At 42.2% G+C, this 18,031-nt stretch overlaps 1 protein-coding gene across 1 annotated transcript in view; it reads left to right on the forward strand.

The window, feature by feature from the left end:
* The window catches only part of LOC139376480 (NHL repeat containing 2), a 50,938-nt gene extending 36,026 nt beyond the window's left edge, over positions 1 to 14,912 (forward strand). Inside the window, exons 9-12 of the mRNA XM_071119112.1 lie at positions 10,286 to 10,408; positions 10,697 to 10,906; positions 11,058 to 11,274; positions 12,001 to 14,912. Coding sequence (XP_070975213.1) covers positions 10,286 to 10,408; positions 10,697 to 10,906; positions 11,058 to 11,274; positions 12,001 to 12,263 — 813 coding nt within the window. The 3' untranslated portion in view covers positions 12,264 to 14,912. The remainder of the gene's footprint in view (positions 1 to 10,285; positions 10,409 to 10,696; positions 10,907 to 11,057; positions 11,275 to 12,000) is intronic.
* The last annotated feature ends 3,119 nt before the right edge of the window (positions 14,913 to 18,031 follow it).

Raw genomic sequence — 18,031 nt, forward strand, 5'->3', positions numbered from 1 at the left:
ATTATTAATATCTTTATAATGGGTGTGTTATCCAACCATTTTGATTTATTGAGCATGCTCACAAGGAGATTATATGGCTATTTATTTAAATTCCCGAAATTCCACTACAGTCAAACCAATATGATTTCTTTGTTGCATCACTCTTGTTTTCTGAAGCAGAAGATGAATATAAATTGGATTTAATAATATACATCCGTTTTCGCCTAAAATGACATACCCAAAGCTCAGGATCTGAAGCAAGGATATGCATATTCTTGATACCATTTGAATGGAAACACTTTGAAGTTTGTGGTAATGTGAAATGAATGTAGGAGAATATAACACATTAAATCTTGTACAAGATAATACAAAGCAAAAACCATATTTTTTTTGTACCATCTTTGAAATTCAAGAGAAAGGCCATAATGTATTATTCCAGCCAAGGCGCAATTTAGATTTTGGCCATTTGTGTATGTGCAACATTTTCGACTGATCCAATGAACCTTTGCATTTCTGTTCAAAATGTTGTACTTAGACTGCCCAAATGTGATTAATTGGTTAATTCATAACTTTTCATAAGTTCATAACTGTGCACTCCTCAAACAATAGCATTGTATTATTTCACTGTAATAGCTGCTGTAAATTGGACAGTGCAGTTAGATTAACAAGAATTTAAGCTTTCTGACAATATCAGATATGTCTATGTCCTGGGAAATGTTCTTGTTACTTACACCCTCATGCTAATCGCATTAGCCTACGTTAGCTCAACCGTCCCATGGGGGACCCACCGATCCTGTAGAGTTAACTTCTTACGGCTTGGGGGCAGTATTTCGACGTCTGGATGAGAAGCATGCCCAAAGTAAACTGCCTGTTACTCAGGCCCAGAAGCTAGGATATGCATATAATTGGTAGATTTGGATAGAAAACACTCTAACGTTTCCAAAACTGTTAAAATAATGTCTTACTATAACAGAACTGATACGGCAGGCAAAAACCTGAGGAAAATCCATCCAGGAAGTGGGATTTTTTTTTGATGTGGGCATTTTTCAATTGAATTCCTATAGAGTATCTAATGGGTTAGGACCCAGATTGCAGTTCCTATGGCTTCCACTAGATGTCAACAGTCTTTAGACATTGTTTTAGGCTTGTTTTCTGAAAAATGAAGAAGAATGAGACCTTTCTGTCAGTGGACTGTAGAATCATGCAGTGCTGGTTTGCGCGTGTGACCGATTTACGTGCCCTTCGTTGTTTTTCCTTTCTATTGAATACGCTATTGTCCAGTTGAAATATTATCAATTATTTAGACAATTGACAACCTGAGGATTAATTATAAACATCGTTTGACATGTTTCAGCGAACTTTACCGGTACTATTAGGATTTATTCGTCTGCATGTTTTGACCGCTTTTGAGCCAGTGGATTACTGAACAAAATGCGCCAACAAAACTGAGTTTTTGGGATATAAAGAAGGACTTTATTGAACAAAATGAACATTTATTGTGTAGCTGGGACTCTTGTGACTGCAACCATATGAAGATCTTCAAAGCTTTTGTAATTCCTTTACTTGGTAGTAAAATGTTTGTATGTTTTTGTATGCGGGGCGCTGTCCTCAGATAATCGCATGGTATGCTTTCGCCTTAAAGCCTTTTTGAAATCTGACAGAGCGGCTGGATTAACAAGAAGTTCCTCTTTAAACCAATGTATAACACTTGTATTTTTTATGAATGTTTATTATGACTTTCTGTATTTTGAATTTGGCGCTCTGCAATTTCACCGGATGTTGTCGAGGAGGGTCGCTAGCGGATAGCCTGCGCCAGAAAGGTTAAACTACTTTCTTCAAAGTAGCCACCCTTTGCAATGATGACAGCTTTGCACGCTCTTGGCATTTTCTCAACCATCTTCGAGGTAGTCACTGGGACTGCGTTTCAATTAACAGGTGTGCCTTCTTAAAAGTTAATTTGTGGAATTTATTTTCTTAATGCGTTTGAGCCATTCAGTTGTATTGTATTAAGGTAGGGGTGGTGTACAGATGATTTGGTAAAAGACCACGTCCATATTATGGCAAGAACAGCTCAAATAAGCAAAGAGAAATGACAGTCCATCATTACTTTAACACATCAAGGTCAGTCAATGTGGAACATTTTCAAGAACTTTGAATGATTCTTCAAGTGCAGTTGTAAAAAACATTAAGCACTATGATGAAACTGGCTCTCATGAGGACTGCCACAGGACAGGAAGACCCAGTTACCTATGCTGCAGATGAAAAGTTCATTGGAGTTACCAGCCTCAGATTGCAGCCCAAATAAATGCTTCACAAAATTCAAGTAACAGACATTTCAACATCAACTGTTCAGAGGAGACTGCGTGAATCAGGCCTTCATGGTTGAATTGCTGCAAAGAAACCTCTACTGAAGGACACCAATAAGAAGAGAGACTTGCTTGGGCCAAGAAACAGTAGCAATGGACATTAGACCGGTGGAAATCTGTCGTTTGATATTGTTGGTTCCAATTGCTATGTCTTTTTGAGACGGAGTAGGTGAACGGATGATCTCCATGAAGCATGGAGGAGGAGGTGTATTTGTAAGCAGTAGAATCAGATTTAAAAAGCAGGTAAAAAATACACCTTATGGAACAGCGGGGACTGTGAAGTAACAAACGTAGACGCAGACACATGCATACACACACATGATAACATACTTGCTATACACACACGTACACATGGATTTTGTGTTGTAGATATGTGGAGTATGGGCCTGAGGGCACACACTTAGTGAATTTTGTAATGAATGTATTGTAATGTTTTTAAAACTGTATAGCTGCCTTAATTCTGCTGGACCCAAGGAAAAGTACCTGCTGCCTTGGCAACAGCTGATGGGAATCCATAATAAATAAAAATACAATGACCCAAATCACATTTCCAGGCTGTGTAATTGCCATTTGACCAAGGAGAGTGATGCAGTGCTGCATCAGATAACCTGGCCACCACAATCCCCCAACCTCAACCAAATTGAGATGGGTTGGGATGAGTTGGACCACAGAGTGAAGGAAAAGCAGCCAACAAGTGCTCAGCATATGTGGGAATTCCTTCAAGACTGTTGGAAATGCCTTCCAGGTGAAGCTGGTTGAGTGAATACCAAGAGTGTGTGCAAAGCTGTCATCAAGGCAAAGGATGGCTACTTTGAAAAATCTAAAATATATTTTGATTAGTTTGACACTTCTTTTTTTGGTTACTACATGATTCCATATCTGTTATTTCATAGTTGTGATGTCTTCACTATTATTCTACAATGTAGAAAATAGTAAAAAAATAAATAAAAACCCTTGAATGAGTAGGTGCAGACAAACTTTTGACTGTTACTGTAAGTATTCACACCCCTGAGTCAGTACTCTGTAGAAGCGCCTTTGGCAGCGATGACAGCAGTGAGTCTTTATGGTTAATAAAGCAATATGGGGCTCCCGAGTGGCGCAGCAGTCTAAGGCACTGCATCTCAGTGCTAGAGGCGTCACTACAGACCCTGTGATCACAACCGTCCGTGATTGGGAGTCCCATAGGACGGCGCACAATTGGCCCGTTGTCTGGGTTACGGTTTGGTATGGGGTAGGATGTCATTGTAAAGAAGAACTTTATCTTAACTGACTTGCCTAGTTAAATAAAGGTTAAATTAATATTTAAATATAAAGATGGCGCTGACAGATAGGGCAGCTCTGCTTCTAGCTCCTAAGTAACTTTGCAGTTTTTGTGTGTTTTTTTTCTTGCATTATTAGTCCAGGGAATTGTTTATTACATACTGCCGGAAAGACATTTTGGATATCAGAGCGGTGGTAACTCACCAGCATTACGACCGGGAATACGAACTGATTCCAGAGGCTGATCCAAAATACCGCCGGGGTAGAAGAGGTATTCGGAGTGGGCTTCTTGTCCGACTAACGATGCGCGCACACCATCCACTGCTTCCAAGTGTATTACTCGCTAATGTTCAGTCTCTGGATAAAAATGTAGACAAGCTCATGGTGAGAATCTCCTTCCAGGGATTGTAGCATACTCTATTTCATGAAAACATGGCTCTTTGGGGATATACTGTCTTTGTCCATACAGCCAGCTGGGTTCTCAGTATATCGCACAGACAAGAATAAAGAACTCTCCGTGAAGAAGAAAGACAGGGGTGTATGTTTCACGATTAACCAGTGATGGTGTGATTGTGATAACATACAGAAACTCATGTCCTTTTGTTCATCCGACCTAGAATACGTCACAATCAAATGCCGACCATATTACCTCCCAAGCGATTTTGTATACTTCACTGGACTTTATGCAAAGTATCCTGAGGCCACATTTATTGTAGCTGGGGATTTTAACAAAGCACATTTGAGGAAAACGCTACCGAAGTTCTATCAACACATTGACTGTAGTATTTGCGCTGCTAAAACACTTGACCACTGCTACTCCAACTTCTGGGATGCCTACAAGGCCCTCCGCCCTCCCTTCGGCAAATCTGATCACGGCTCCCTTTTTCTTCTCCCTTCCTATAGGCAGAAACTCAAACAGGAAGTACCCGTGCTAAGAACTATTCAACGCTGGTCTGACCAATTGGAATCCACGCTTTAAGATTATTTTGATCATGCAGACTGGGATATGTTCCTCTGATAATAACATCAACGAATACATGGATACACTGACTGAGTTCATCAGGAAGTGTATAGGAGATGTTGTACCCACTGTGACTATTTAAAACCTACCCTAACCAAAAACCGTGGATAGATGGCAGCATTCGTGCAAATCTGAAAGTGCTAGCCACCACATTTAACCATGGCAAGGTGACTGGGAATATGGTAGAATACAAACAGTGTAGCTATTCCTTTCGTAAGGCAATCAAACGGGCAAAAAGTCAGTATAGAGACAAAGTAGAGTCGCAATTATACGGCCCAGACACGAGACGTATGTGGCAGGGTCTACAAACAATCACAGACTACAAAAGGAAAACCAGCCACGTCGCGGACACTGAGGTCTTGCTTCCGGACAAGCTAAACACCTTCTTTGCCCGCTTTGAGGATAACACAGTGCCACCAACACGGCCCCTTGTGGGCTCTCCTTCTCCGTGGCCGACTTGAGTAAGACATTTAAGCGTGTTAACCCTCGCAAGGCTTCCGGCCCAGATGGCATCCCTAGCTGCGTTCTCAGAGCATGCGCAGACCAGCTGGCTGGAGTGTTTACGGACCTATTCAATCTCTCCCTCTCCCAGTCTGCTGTCCCCACTTGCTTCAAGATGTCTACCATTGTTCCTGTACCCAAGAAGCAAAGGTAGCTGAACTAAATAACCATCGCCCCATAGCACTCACTTCTGTCATCATGAAGTGCTTTGAGAGGCTAGTTAAGGATCAATCCTCTACCTTACCTGACACCCTAGACCCACTTAGGGGCTTACCGCCCCAATAGATCCACAGACGATGCAATCACACTGCACACTGACCTATCTCATCTGTACAAGAGAGCTACCTGTATAAGAATCCTGTTCATTGACTATCGCTCAGCATTCAACACCATAGTACCCTCCAAGCTCATCTTTAAGCTCGGGGCCCTGGGACTGAACCCCACCGTGTGCAACTGGGTCCTGGACTTACTGACGGGTTGCCCCCAGGTGGTGAAGGTAGAAACAACACCTCCACTTCGTTGATCCTCAACACAGGGGCCCCACAATTGTGAGTGCTCAGCCCCCTCCTGTAGTCCCTGTTCACCCAGGACTGCGTGGCCACGCAATCTTCCAACTCAATCATCAAGTTTGCAGAAGACACAACAGTAGTAGGTCTGATTACCAACAATGATGAGACCGCCTACAGAGAGGTGAGGACCCTGGGAGTGTGGTGCCAAGAAAATAACCTCTCACTCAATGTCGACAAAACAAAGGAGCTGATAGTGTACTTCAGGAAACGACAGAGGGAGCAGCCCCCTATCCACTTCAACGGGGCCGCAGTGGAGCAGGTGGAAAGCTTCAAGTTCCTCGGCATACACATCGCTGATGATCTGAAATGGCCCCACCCACACACTGTATGGCGAAGAAGTATATGTATTGATGGTGTATTGATACACCATCCAAAGTGTAATGAATAACTTCACCATGCTCAAAGGGATATTCAGTCTTTTTTTTTTTTTTTTTTACCCATCTACCAATAGGTGCCATTCTTTGTGAGGCATTCGGAAAGTATTCAGACCCCTTCGCTTTTTCCTTTTAGGTGCCTTTTGGCAAACTCCAAGCGGCTGTCATGCCTTTTACTGAGGAGTGGCTTCTGTCTGGCCACTCTACCAACAAGGCCTGATTTGGTGGAGTGCTGCAGAGATGGTTGTCCTTCTGTACGGTTCGCCACATAGGAACTCTGGAGCTCTGTCAGAGTGACCATCGGGTTCTTGGTCACCTCCCTGACCAAGGCCCTTCTACCCCGATTGGTCAGTTTGGAAGGTGTTCAGCTCCAGGAAGTCTTGGTGGTTCCAAATTTCTTACATTTAAGAATAATGGAGGCCACTGTTCTTGGGGACCTTCAATGCTGCAGAAATTATTTGGTACCCTTCCCCAGATCTGTGCCTCGACATAATCCTGTCTCAAAGCTCTACGGACAATTCCTTTGACCTCATGGCTTGGTTTTTGCTTTGACATGCACTGTCAACTGTAATACTTTATATAGGCAGATGTGCCTTTCCAAATCATGTCCAATCAATTGTATTTACCACAGGTAAATCCAATCAACCTGTATAAATATTTCAAGGATGATCACTGGAAACAGGATGCACATTAACTCAATTTTGAGTCTTATCGCAAAGGGTCTGAATACTTATGTAAATAAGCTATTTCTGTTTTTTAAAACCACAGCAAAAATGTGTGCTTTTGGGGGGTACTCGAGGACTAGAGTTGGGAACCACTGGGCTATAGTGTAGTCTTGGAAATACCAGACCTAGGGCAACAGCACTAGGTCTGGGGAACACATGGATTTCTCTTGGCCCCTTTGAAAGGGGAGAAAAACAATTCCGGGGAGGGTGCTCTTCAGACAGACAACAGTCCCAACAAATCACGAGTTTGGGAATTGTGCTCTTTAAAAAACATCTCGGAAACATGACAGATGCACAATGCGGACGTACAGATGAAGTCGGAAGTTTTCATACACCTTAGCCAACTACATTGAAACTAAGTTTTTCACAATTCCTGACGTTTAATCCTAGTAAAAATTCCCTGTCTTAGTTCAGTTAGAATCACCACTTTATTTTAAGAATGTGAAATGTCAGAATAATGGTAGAGTGATTTATTTCAGCTTTTATTTCTTTCATCACATTCCCAGTGGGTCAGAAATGTACATGCTACCAAATACTAATTGAGTGTATCGCCTTTAAATTGTTTAACTTGGGTCAAACGTTTCGGGTAGCCTTCCACAAGCTTACCACAATCAGTTGGGTGAATTTTGGCCCATTCCTCCTGACAGCTGGTGTAACTGAGTCAGGTTTGTAGGCCTCATTGCTCGCACACGCTTTTTCAGTTCTGCCCACAAATTTTCAATGGGATTGAGGTCAGGACTTTGTGATGGCCACTCCAATACCTTGACTTTGTTGTCCTTAAGCCATTTTGCCACAACTTTGGAAGTATGCTTGGGGTCATTGTCCATTTGGCAAACCCATTTACGACAAAGCTTTAACTTGACTGATCTCTTGTGGATATATTGAAGCAACATCTCATAATTTCCCTCCCTCATGATGCCATCTATTTTGTGAAGTGCACCAGTCCCTCCTGCAGCAAAGCACCCCCATGATGCTGCCACCCCCGTGCTTCACGGTTGGGATGGTGTTCTTTGGCTTGCAAGCATCCCCCTTTTTCCTCCAAACATAACAATGGTCATTATGGCCAAACAGTTCTATTTTTGTTTCATCAGACCAGAGGACATTTCTCCAAAAAGTACGATCTTTGTCCCCATGTGCAGTTGCAAACCGTAGTCTGGCTTTTTATGGCGGTTTTGGAGCAGTGGCTTCTTCCTTGCTGTGCGCCCTTTCAGGTTATGTTGATATAGGACTCATTTTACTGTGGATATATAGATACTTTTGTACCTGTTTCCTCCAGCATCTCCACAAGGTCCTTTTGCTGTTCTGGGATTGATTTGCACTTTTCGCACGTTCATCTCTAGGAGACAGAACGCGTCTCCTTCCTAAGTGGTATGACGGCTGTGTGGTCCCATGGTGTTTATACTTGCATACTATTGTTTGTACATATGAATGTAGTACCTTCAGGCATTTTGGAAAATTCTCCCGAGGATGAACCAGACTTATGGAGGTCTACAATTTGTTTTCTGAGGTCTTGGCTGATTTCTATTGATTTTCCCATGATGTCAAGCAAAGAGGCACTGAGTTTGAAGGTAGGCCTTGAAATACATCCACAGGTACACCTCCAATTGACTCCAATGATGTCAATTAGCCTATCAAGAAGCTTCTAAAGCCATGACATAATTTTCTGGAATTTTCCAAGCTGTTGAAAGGCACAGTCAACTTAGTGTATGTAAACTTCTGACCCACTGGAATTGTGATAATTATAAGTGGAATAATCTGTCCGTAAACAATTGTTGGAAAAATTACTTGTGTCACGCACAAAGTAATGTCCTAACCGACTTGCCAAAACTATAGTTTGTTAGAATACATTTATGGAGAGGTTGAAAAACTAGTTTTAATGACTCCAACCCAAGTGTATGTAAATTTCTGACTTCAACTGTAGATAGCTAGACTAATTATAGCTACAACCAGTAAGTGGTTGAAAGCTTGTAACGTTAGCTTTCATGGCGCAGGCAAAAAAACTACTCACGTTTGAAATACACTCATTGAAAATACCCTCTGCAAGCTCCATTTAGCTAACTACCAATTTTGTGTCCGGTGAGGATGTTTAGGCCAGGGCACAAATGAGTGGATTTCCTTTGTCCATTTCTGCTTAGCCCAACCGATGCTTAGCACCTGTGCTAGGGATTTGATACATGTAAAAAATTTCTTAAAATTTGAAACATTAGAATTTTTAAAAATCTAAATTAAATTAATTAACAGGGATGGTCATCCGTATGACCTCTAGGGCGCAATGCATTTTAATCTACCTCAGTCCTGGCTACCTACCAGAAGGCGCTCACCTTACTGCTGTTCCCCACCCACTAAGCAACGATGGTATTAATGCTGTTCTCTGTTGTCTCTCCTCCATGTTCTCATTTGTCAGTACATGGGACTTCATGTCCCACTTCTCATCAATGTGATGGCTCGTTGCAGTGATGTTCATAGACGTCCAACAATCTTTTGTTGAAGCCACGTATGGCTCGCGCTTTGTACATGCAGAACGATCATTGTACAATTTCTCCATCATGGCCGTCACGGTTTTTCGACATGGCATCTTGTATTCTGGTTCTAGATATGCCATTAGGGTATTGAAGCCGACATCCTCTACCATTGACAATGGCTGCACATTAACTGCAATCATTTCTCTCTATGTCCCTTATCGCACTGCTGCCAGCAACGGGTTGGGTCTCTCTTTAACAAGAGCAAGGTATTGTGTTTCATTTGAAAACAGCATAATCACAGTAAGGTACTTAATTGTTGCCCAGAAAGGATTTGATATTGAGATAAAAACATCTGCATTGGACCTTTTTAAGAAACACTCGTTTTCATTAGCAAACCGTTGCAAAATGTTTTACCTGATGTTAATAATGAATACACACCTACACTAACCTCCCTCAAGCAGAGCATTGTTTTCAACTTTATACATATGAGAGTAATCTGTCTTTAGAAACTTCAGATGATTTGTCGAGGATAGGCTTAATATAGTACCATTCTGAAATACAATCAATGCGCTGCTTCATTAAGTCAATCAGAAGGCTTCATTTAACAAATAGTTGACTCAGTTCAGATTCCTAATACTCTGAAAAATGGCAAGGCTGCTGAATCGAAATTGGCCCTAGAACAGGTGTGCCAAACAAATTCTGCCCCAGGGGCAACCTCTTCAATGAGGTTCACACTGAAAATTAGCAACATTTCCTCTCTCCATAGTTTGGTGGATTTTCAATGCTTTCATTTGAGTAATTGATTAAGCGAGCTGGACAGTCAAGCTGTATGAATGTAGGTATATTATTCTTCCTACACAGTTTCAAAACAAAATATCCCAAACAATCTGTTGCCCGGATTGGAATCCCTCCAACTGGGCCAAATGTTTGACAACCCTGCCCTAGATGGATGGATGACTAGTGGCATTGAAATGAGTTGAAACATGTAACGTCACTCATGTTTTTCATGTGGTGTTTTTTGGGGACAGAACCTGTTTGCGTTTGGGGACGTGGACGGGAAAGGAGTGGACGCAAAGCTCCAGCACCCTCTTGGTGTGGCCTGGGCTCCTGACCAAGGCCTCCTCTATGTGGCGGATTCCTATAACCACAAGGTCCGTTTTTCAGACGTGGTAATGTTCACATGTCCTAAAATACAGTGTAGTTTCACATCAGTGACAAAGTCATCAAGAGGAAGAGCTTGTGGGGTGTCATTGGATGTTTTCTCTGAAACAGCCAATAGACAATACAAATGTAAAGCCTTCATATTCTCTGCTGTGAGATTGCTTCTTGAAAAGACAGTAGGCCTTCAGGGCATAGTGCATGTATGTTTGGTCTGGTTGTATAGAGTACTCACAAATCAAATCCCTCTTAGCCTTGCTGTGTTTGTTTGTTTGTTTCAGATCAAAGTGGTGGACCCAAAAACCAGGCAGTGTCTGGTTGTGGCTGGGACAGGGGAAGCAGGTGACGTGTTAGGGCCAGGGTTGACTGAGTCCAGCTTCAATGAGCCTGGTGGCCTGTGTGTCGGGGAGGGGGGCAGGGTGCTGTATGTAGCTGACACCAACAACCACCACCTCAAAGTCTTGGACCTGGACACCAAGACCGTGTCACTGGTGAGGGGTGTGTGTGACAGAAAGAGCATGATTGTGTGTGTGAAGCCATAGATCTTATGTGGCTTGCTTTTCCTTTGACTCTTTTTTTTTTAATACAGCTTCTCTTTTAGAAACACCAAACAAGTGTTTCTCTTCTCTCCTCCTCTTGTAGTTCCCCATTTCATTGGAGGATGCGGTAGACTCTGCACCAACTAAGTCCTCTGGACCTTGTAAAGTCCCCAAGCTCCCCAAATCTGCTTCTAGGGTGAAGATGCCACCACTGGCAGTGTCACCAGGACAGACTGTCAACTTGGAGCTGGTGCTATCGCTACCAGAGGGCACCAAGCTCACTGAAGACGCACCCAGCTTTTGGACCCTGTCAGCAGAAGGTAATGAAAATTACACCAGTGTAATGTTCAGTAGGGCACAATGTTGTCAACATTTTGAAACATAACCTTGTTCATGTGACTGTGAAGCTGTTCCCATTCATGCCTCAAGCTGGAAAAAGTGACTAAAACATTCCCTTTCAATTTAATGTTCTGTAATGGGCTCCAGTGAGTGTTCCAGTTAAATTGCTGTGGTTTGAAGGGCATTATAGTTTCCACTCCCCCATTCAAGGTCAAAGCAAACCTGGATATGAAATAAACCACTGGCTGGCGACACCGATCTTTTTTAAATGGTTAAACAGGAGTGAAGGATATTTTAGAAATTGTGCCAGATTGTCCCAGGCAGCAGACACACACACTCTCTCACACCATATGTTGAAATACAAATTGACATGCTGACTGATGTAGCTGCATCTTTTTTCTCGCTTTGTTCCCTCTTTCCAGACATGTCCTTAGCTTCAAACACTCCTGTTCTCAGTCTCTCTCTAAATCAAATCAAATGTATTTATATATCCCTTAGATCAGCTGGTATCTCAAAGTGCTGTACAGAAAGCCAGCCTAAAACCCCAAACAGCAAGCAATACTACCATTTATGTTATGTTAAGATATTATGTCTTGATAGAGTGAAATGTGTGCTTGTTATCCGCTATATTATATTATTCTATGATGAGTTGACTGTATGTGTGCCATTAAATAGGATATTGCCTAACTATTTCCTGTGTTGTACAGGTAACGAGTGGTTGGTAGGGAACCAGGTGGTGACCGGGGACATCCAAAATCTTTCCCAGCCCCTTTCCATCCCGGCCATTCTTCCAACGGTTCTCAAGGCGACAGAGGCCAGCCCCTCCCTCACCCTGAGTGTTTGGGTTTACTGCTGTCTGGCAGGAGGCGGGGCTTGTATGATGAAAGCCGCCTCCTTCACGCAACCTCTCCAGATAGGCTCTACACCCAGAAACGGCTCGGTTACCGTGACGCTGGCTCATGCTTTCTAACTTAACAAGCCTCTAGCCCTTCCCTCTCGTTGGGGCTTTGTGTTTAAAATATGTTTCATTTTTAAATGAAGATTCAAGTTTACAAATGTACAAATCCTTTTGATAGCTCCTTTTGAACACAAACGATAACAGTAACAAATAATTTATCACAGAAGTTGATTGACATGTTTAAACAAAGTAGATATATCAAAAATAGCATGGAAATGGGAAGAAAAGGTCAAACCCGGACTTAATTCAATCAACAGACAAATAAGTTAGAAAAAAATACCCCTCAAAAGGATAAGCCCACCCTACCTGCTTCCTTCCCCTTCGGGGTAAATCCTATGTAACTTTGTCTTAGATAAGTGTACTGTACAATTGGCTCATTCATCTCCCTCCTCTCCTCTAACTATTCCCTAATTCGTTGCTGTAAATGAGAATGTGTTCTCAGTCAACTTACCTGGTAAAATAAAGAAATAAAAAGTTTAAAGTCCTTAAATTGTATCAAACAATGCCTGGAGTAAATTATTTTTTATTTTATTTAACTAGGCAATCAGTTAAGAACAAATTCTTATTTACAATGACGGCCTACCGCGGCCAAACCCTAACCCGGACGATGCTGGCCAATTGTGCGCCGCCCTATGGGACTTCCAATCACGGCCGGTTGTGATACAGCCTGGAATCTAACCAGGGTCTGTAGTGACGCCTTTAGCACTGAGATGCAGTGCCTTAGACCGCTGCGCCACTCGGGAGCCCTCAAATTGAATGGGTATTGATGTATTCTAAGGTAACCTCCCAGTCTGCAACAGGTATTTCGGTGTCCAGCTCTTCCTCCCATTTTGCATTAGTAGGATCTGTGGAGGGTGGAAAGACTGAAATGTGTCATAATACCGAGATATCAGTTTGTTTGATCCTGAGCACAGTTTAATGCACCCATCAAACATGGAAGGTTTGACATTCTCGAATGCAGGTAGAGGTTTTCTTATACTGAATTTTTTTTAAATATATATATACACACACATGTAAAGTGTTAAAATAAAAGATCCCAGAAATGTTCCATATGCAGAAAAAGCTTATTTCTCTCAAATGTTATGCACACATGTGTTTACATCCCTGTTAGTGAGCATTTCTCCTTTGCCAAGAAAATCCATCCACATGACAGGTGTGGCATATCAAGAAGCTGATTAAACAGCATGATCATTACATAGGTGCGCCTTGTGCTGGGGACACTCTAAAATGTGCAGTTTTGTAACACAACTCTATGCCACAGATTGAGGGAACAGGCAATTGGCATGCTGACTGCAGGGATGTCCACCAGAGCTGGTGCCAGAGCATTAATTTGTCTACCATAAGCCACCTCCAACAACAAAAAATAGAATTTGGCAAAACATCCAACCGGTCTCGCAACCGCAGACCACGTGTAACCATGTCAGCCCAGGACCACATCTGGCTTCTTCACCTGTGGGATCGTCTGAGACCAGCCACCCAGAAAGCTGATGATACTGAGGAGTATTCCTGTCTGTAATAAAGCCTTTTTTTGTAGATAAAAACTCTGATTGGCTGGGCCTGGCTCCGAAGTGGGTGGGCCTATGCCCTCCCAGGCCCACCAATGGCTGTGCCCCTGCCCATCATGTGAAATCCATAAATTAGGGTCTACTGAATTCATTTCATTTGACTTGACTTCCTTCTATCAACTGTGTAACTCCATAAGATCACTGTCTATTCATTTTAGATCAGTGAACACTGCTTAGGTAGACATTGGGGGAACTAGACTTGGGGTCGAAATGGAATTGGGTCACTATTATATGTCACATGAGGGAGTGCATGGTTTTCTCTGCACAAGTATTCCCTGTCTTTATTTTACAGAATCTCAGCATCAAAGTGCATGTATTGTCTTCCTCTTCACTGTGTGTTTATGAATGGGGGGAAAACATGTGTGCTCTAAATGAGGTTTACATAATACATCCATAAGCACACAGTAACACCTCTAGAAAACCTTTCATAGACTTTTATGTCCACAACAACACTGTGTCTGCTGACTGGCTTGGATTTGTGCCAGCCAACTTGCTTACTTAAATAATACTTCAGAGCTGGCAAAACTGGTTACAATTACATTTCAACCAATGTTGCCCTGTTGGTTTTGTCATAAGGCATTTACAAAAAGTTTGCTCACACTTAATCATTACGCCCACATTTGTAAATGTTAGTAACCTAGTTATTCACACATTTATAAACTTTTTTAATTTAACTGATGTATTAATGATTCATAAGATAATAAGATGTTTAATATAGGTCCTTTTATAAACCATTTAGTAATCATTAGTTTGTCCCTAATCTAAAGTGAGGGCTTAGCGTTAGTGTTACCAGCACTCATAATGGCTTTTATGAAGCCTACCTCCAGAGGTGGTCAGGAATATCGGATCACAATGCGTCTTTTAATCGTCTACACCTGAAAACATTTAGGGCACAATCGGAACGTGGACAAGATCAGGATCAAGACGAGTGTTAGTATCAGGTGTAAACAGGGATTCTGATTTCTCTGTCCCAGCTTCACCTCAGTGCTGTCCGGCATGTGTGTTTTTATACTTTCCAAGGGCAGTGCTTTTTACAACTAGTTTATTTTATTATGCAATGTAACAAGGGCAAAGTAATAAACCATATTTTATCATCCGTTTGTGTGTGTTGTTCCTTTCTTTGCTGACATCAATGACTAACAAGGCCCTTGGGATTATGTATCCCATCAGCACACACATGGGGTGCGTTCGTAAATTCACTCTGGCTATCTACTCCGATTTCAGAGTATTCTAGTCTGAGTGTGTCAGAGCGCAAAATAACTGACGAATTTACTAAGGCTCAGCACCCATTGAATAGGGCCGGTGCCACTAAACATCGGCAAAAAATTGTAATTCAGTTGTTGCTAGCAGCACAGTTACAGTCACCAACGCTCTGGATAACATGAAAATAGCCTAACCAGCTCTGTTAGTGCGAATAAAATGGTCAGAGTGTGAGGTGTTCTTTCGATTGTATCTGGAAGTAGCTAGCAAGCAAGCCAACGTTAGCCAGTAGGTTTGGGTGCTTGACTGCCATTGTGAGTTCAGAACGCTCAGATCAACCCTACTCCTTGACCAGAGCATCCAGTGTGCGCTATGACAAAACGATCTGAATTAACGAATGGACAATCTGACAATACTCCATTTACAAACACCCAGAGGGCTCTCTGGCACTCCGGATTGTTGTTAAAGGTATATGGGGACTTGACATTGGAGGGCTGTCGTCTTGTATGGGAAAAGTATTGGTTCAGTGAAATATAGATAGAATATGTATATATACAGTGCCTTCGGAAAGTATTCTGACCCCTTCTGACTTTTTCTACATTTTGTAACGTGACAGCCTTATTCTAAAATGTATTAAATAAATGTTTTTACTCATCAGTAACCCATAATAACCAAGCGAAAACAGGTTTTTAGAAATGTTTGCAAATTTATACAAAATAAAAACAGATACCTTATTTGCATAAGTATTCAGACCCTTTGTTATGAGACTCGAAATTGAGCTCAGGTGCATCATGTTTCCATTGATCAACTGAGATATTTCTACAAATTGATTGGAGTCCACCTGTGGTAAATTCAATTGATAGGACATGATTTGGAAAGGCAAACACCTGTCTATATAAGGTAACACAGTTGACAGTGCATGTTTAGGGCAAAAACAAAGAAATTAGTTTGAAGGAATTGTCTGTAGAGCTCCGAGACAGGATTGTGTCGAGGCACCGATCTCGGGAAGGGTACCAAACAATGTCTGCAGCATTGGAGATCTACCAACAACGCAGTGGCCTCCATTATTCTTAAATGGAAGAAGTTTGAAACCACCAAAACTCTTCCTAGAGCTGGTCGCCAGGCCAAACTAAGTAATAGGGGGAGAAGGGCCTTGGTCAGGGAGGTGACCAAGAACCTGATGGTCATTCTGACAGAGCTCTAGAGTTCCTCTGTGGAGATGGAGAACCTTCCAGAAGGACAACCATCTCTGCAGGACTCCACCAATCAGGCCTTTATGGTAGAGTGGCCAGACGGAAGCCACTCATCAGTAAAAGGCACATGACAGCCTGCTTGGAGTTTGCCAAAAGGTACCTAAAGACCATGTGGAGCAAGATAATCTGGTCTGATGAAACCAATATTGAACTCTAGCCTGAATGCCAAGTGTAATGCCTGGAGGAAACCTGGCACCATCCCTACGGTGAAGCATGATGTTTTTCAGCGGCAGGGATTGGGAGACTAGTCAGGATCAAGGCAAAGATGAACGGAGCAAAGTACAGATAGATCCTTGATGAAAACCTGCTCCAGAGCTCTCAGGACCTCAGACTGCGACGAAGGTTCACCTTCCAACAGGACAACGACGCTAAGCACACAGCCAAGACAAAGCAGGAGTGGAGGCCGGACCAGCCAGAGGCCGGACTTGAACCCGATCTAACATCACTGGAGAGACCTGAAAATAGCGTGCAGCAACACTCCCCATCTAACCTGACAGAGTTTGAGAGGATCTGCAGAGAAGAATGGGAGTAACTCCTCAAATACAGGTGTGCCAAGCTTGTAGCGTCATTCCCAAGAAGACACGATTCTGTAATCGCTGCCAAAGGTGCTTCAACAATGTACTGAGTAAAGGGTCTGAATACTTATGTAAATGTTTTATTTTAGTTTCTTTTTAATAAATTAGCAAAAATGTCTGAACCTGTTTTTGCCTTGTCATATTGTGTGTAGAGTGGTTAGGGGGGGAACGATTTAATACATTATTGAATAAGGCTGTAATGTAACAAAATGTGGGAAAAGTAATGGGGTCTGAATACATTCCGAAGGCTCTGAAATATAGTGTTTTTTATTTAATATTTTCTATATTGTAGAATAATAGTGAAGACATCCAACAAATAAATAACACATATGGAACATGTAGTAACCAAAAAAGTGTTAAACAAATCAAACGTTCTTTCTATTTTTGTTTTTTCAAAGTAGCCCTAACCCTAAACATAACCCTTTGCCTTTGACAGCTTTGCACACTCTTGGCATTCTCTTAACCAGCTTCACCTGGAATGCTCTTCCAACAGTCCTGAAGAAGTTCTGACATATGCTGAGCACTTGTTGGATGCTTTCCTTCATTCTGCAGTCCAACTCATCCCAAACCATATCAATTGGGTTGAGGTCAGGTGATTATGGAGGCCATGTCATCTGATGCAGCACTCCATCACTCTCCATCTTGGTAAAATAGCCCTTACACAGCCTGGAGGTGTGCTGGGTCATTGACCTGTTGAAAAACAAATGATAGTCCCACTAAGCGCAAACCAGATGAGATGGTGTATCGCTGCAGAATGCTGTGGTAGCCATGCTGGTTAAGTCTGCCTTGAAATCTAAATAAATTACAGAAAATGTCACCAGCAAAGCACCATCACACCACCTCCTCCACACTTCACGGTGGGAACTACAAAGACACGGCGGTTGGAACCAAAAATCTCTAATTTGGACTCATCAGACCAAAGGACAGATTTCTACTGGTCTGATTGCTCATGCTACTTGGCCCAAGCAAGTTTTTTTCTTCTTATTTGTGTCCTTTGCAGCAATTTGACCATGAAGGCCTGATTCACGAATCCTCTGAACAGTTGATGTTGAGATGTCTGTTACTTGAACTCTGAAGCATTTATTTGGGCTGCAATTTCTAAGGCGGGTAACTCTAATGAAGTCATCGTCTTCTCTGGGTCTTCCTTTCCTGTGGGGGTCCTTATGAGAGCCAGTTTCATCATAGTG

This window comes from Oncorhynchus clarkii, chromosome 20 (assembly GCF_045791955.1).
Source record: "Oncorhynchus clarkii lewisi isolate Uvic-CL-2024 chromosome 20, UVic_Ocla_1.0, whole genome shotgun sequence".
Lineage (NCBI taxonomy): Eukaryota > Metazoa > Chordata > Actinopteri > Salmoniformes > Salmonidae > Oncorhynchus > Oncorhynchus clarkii.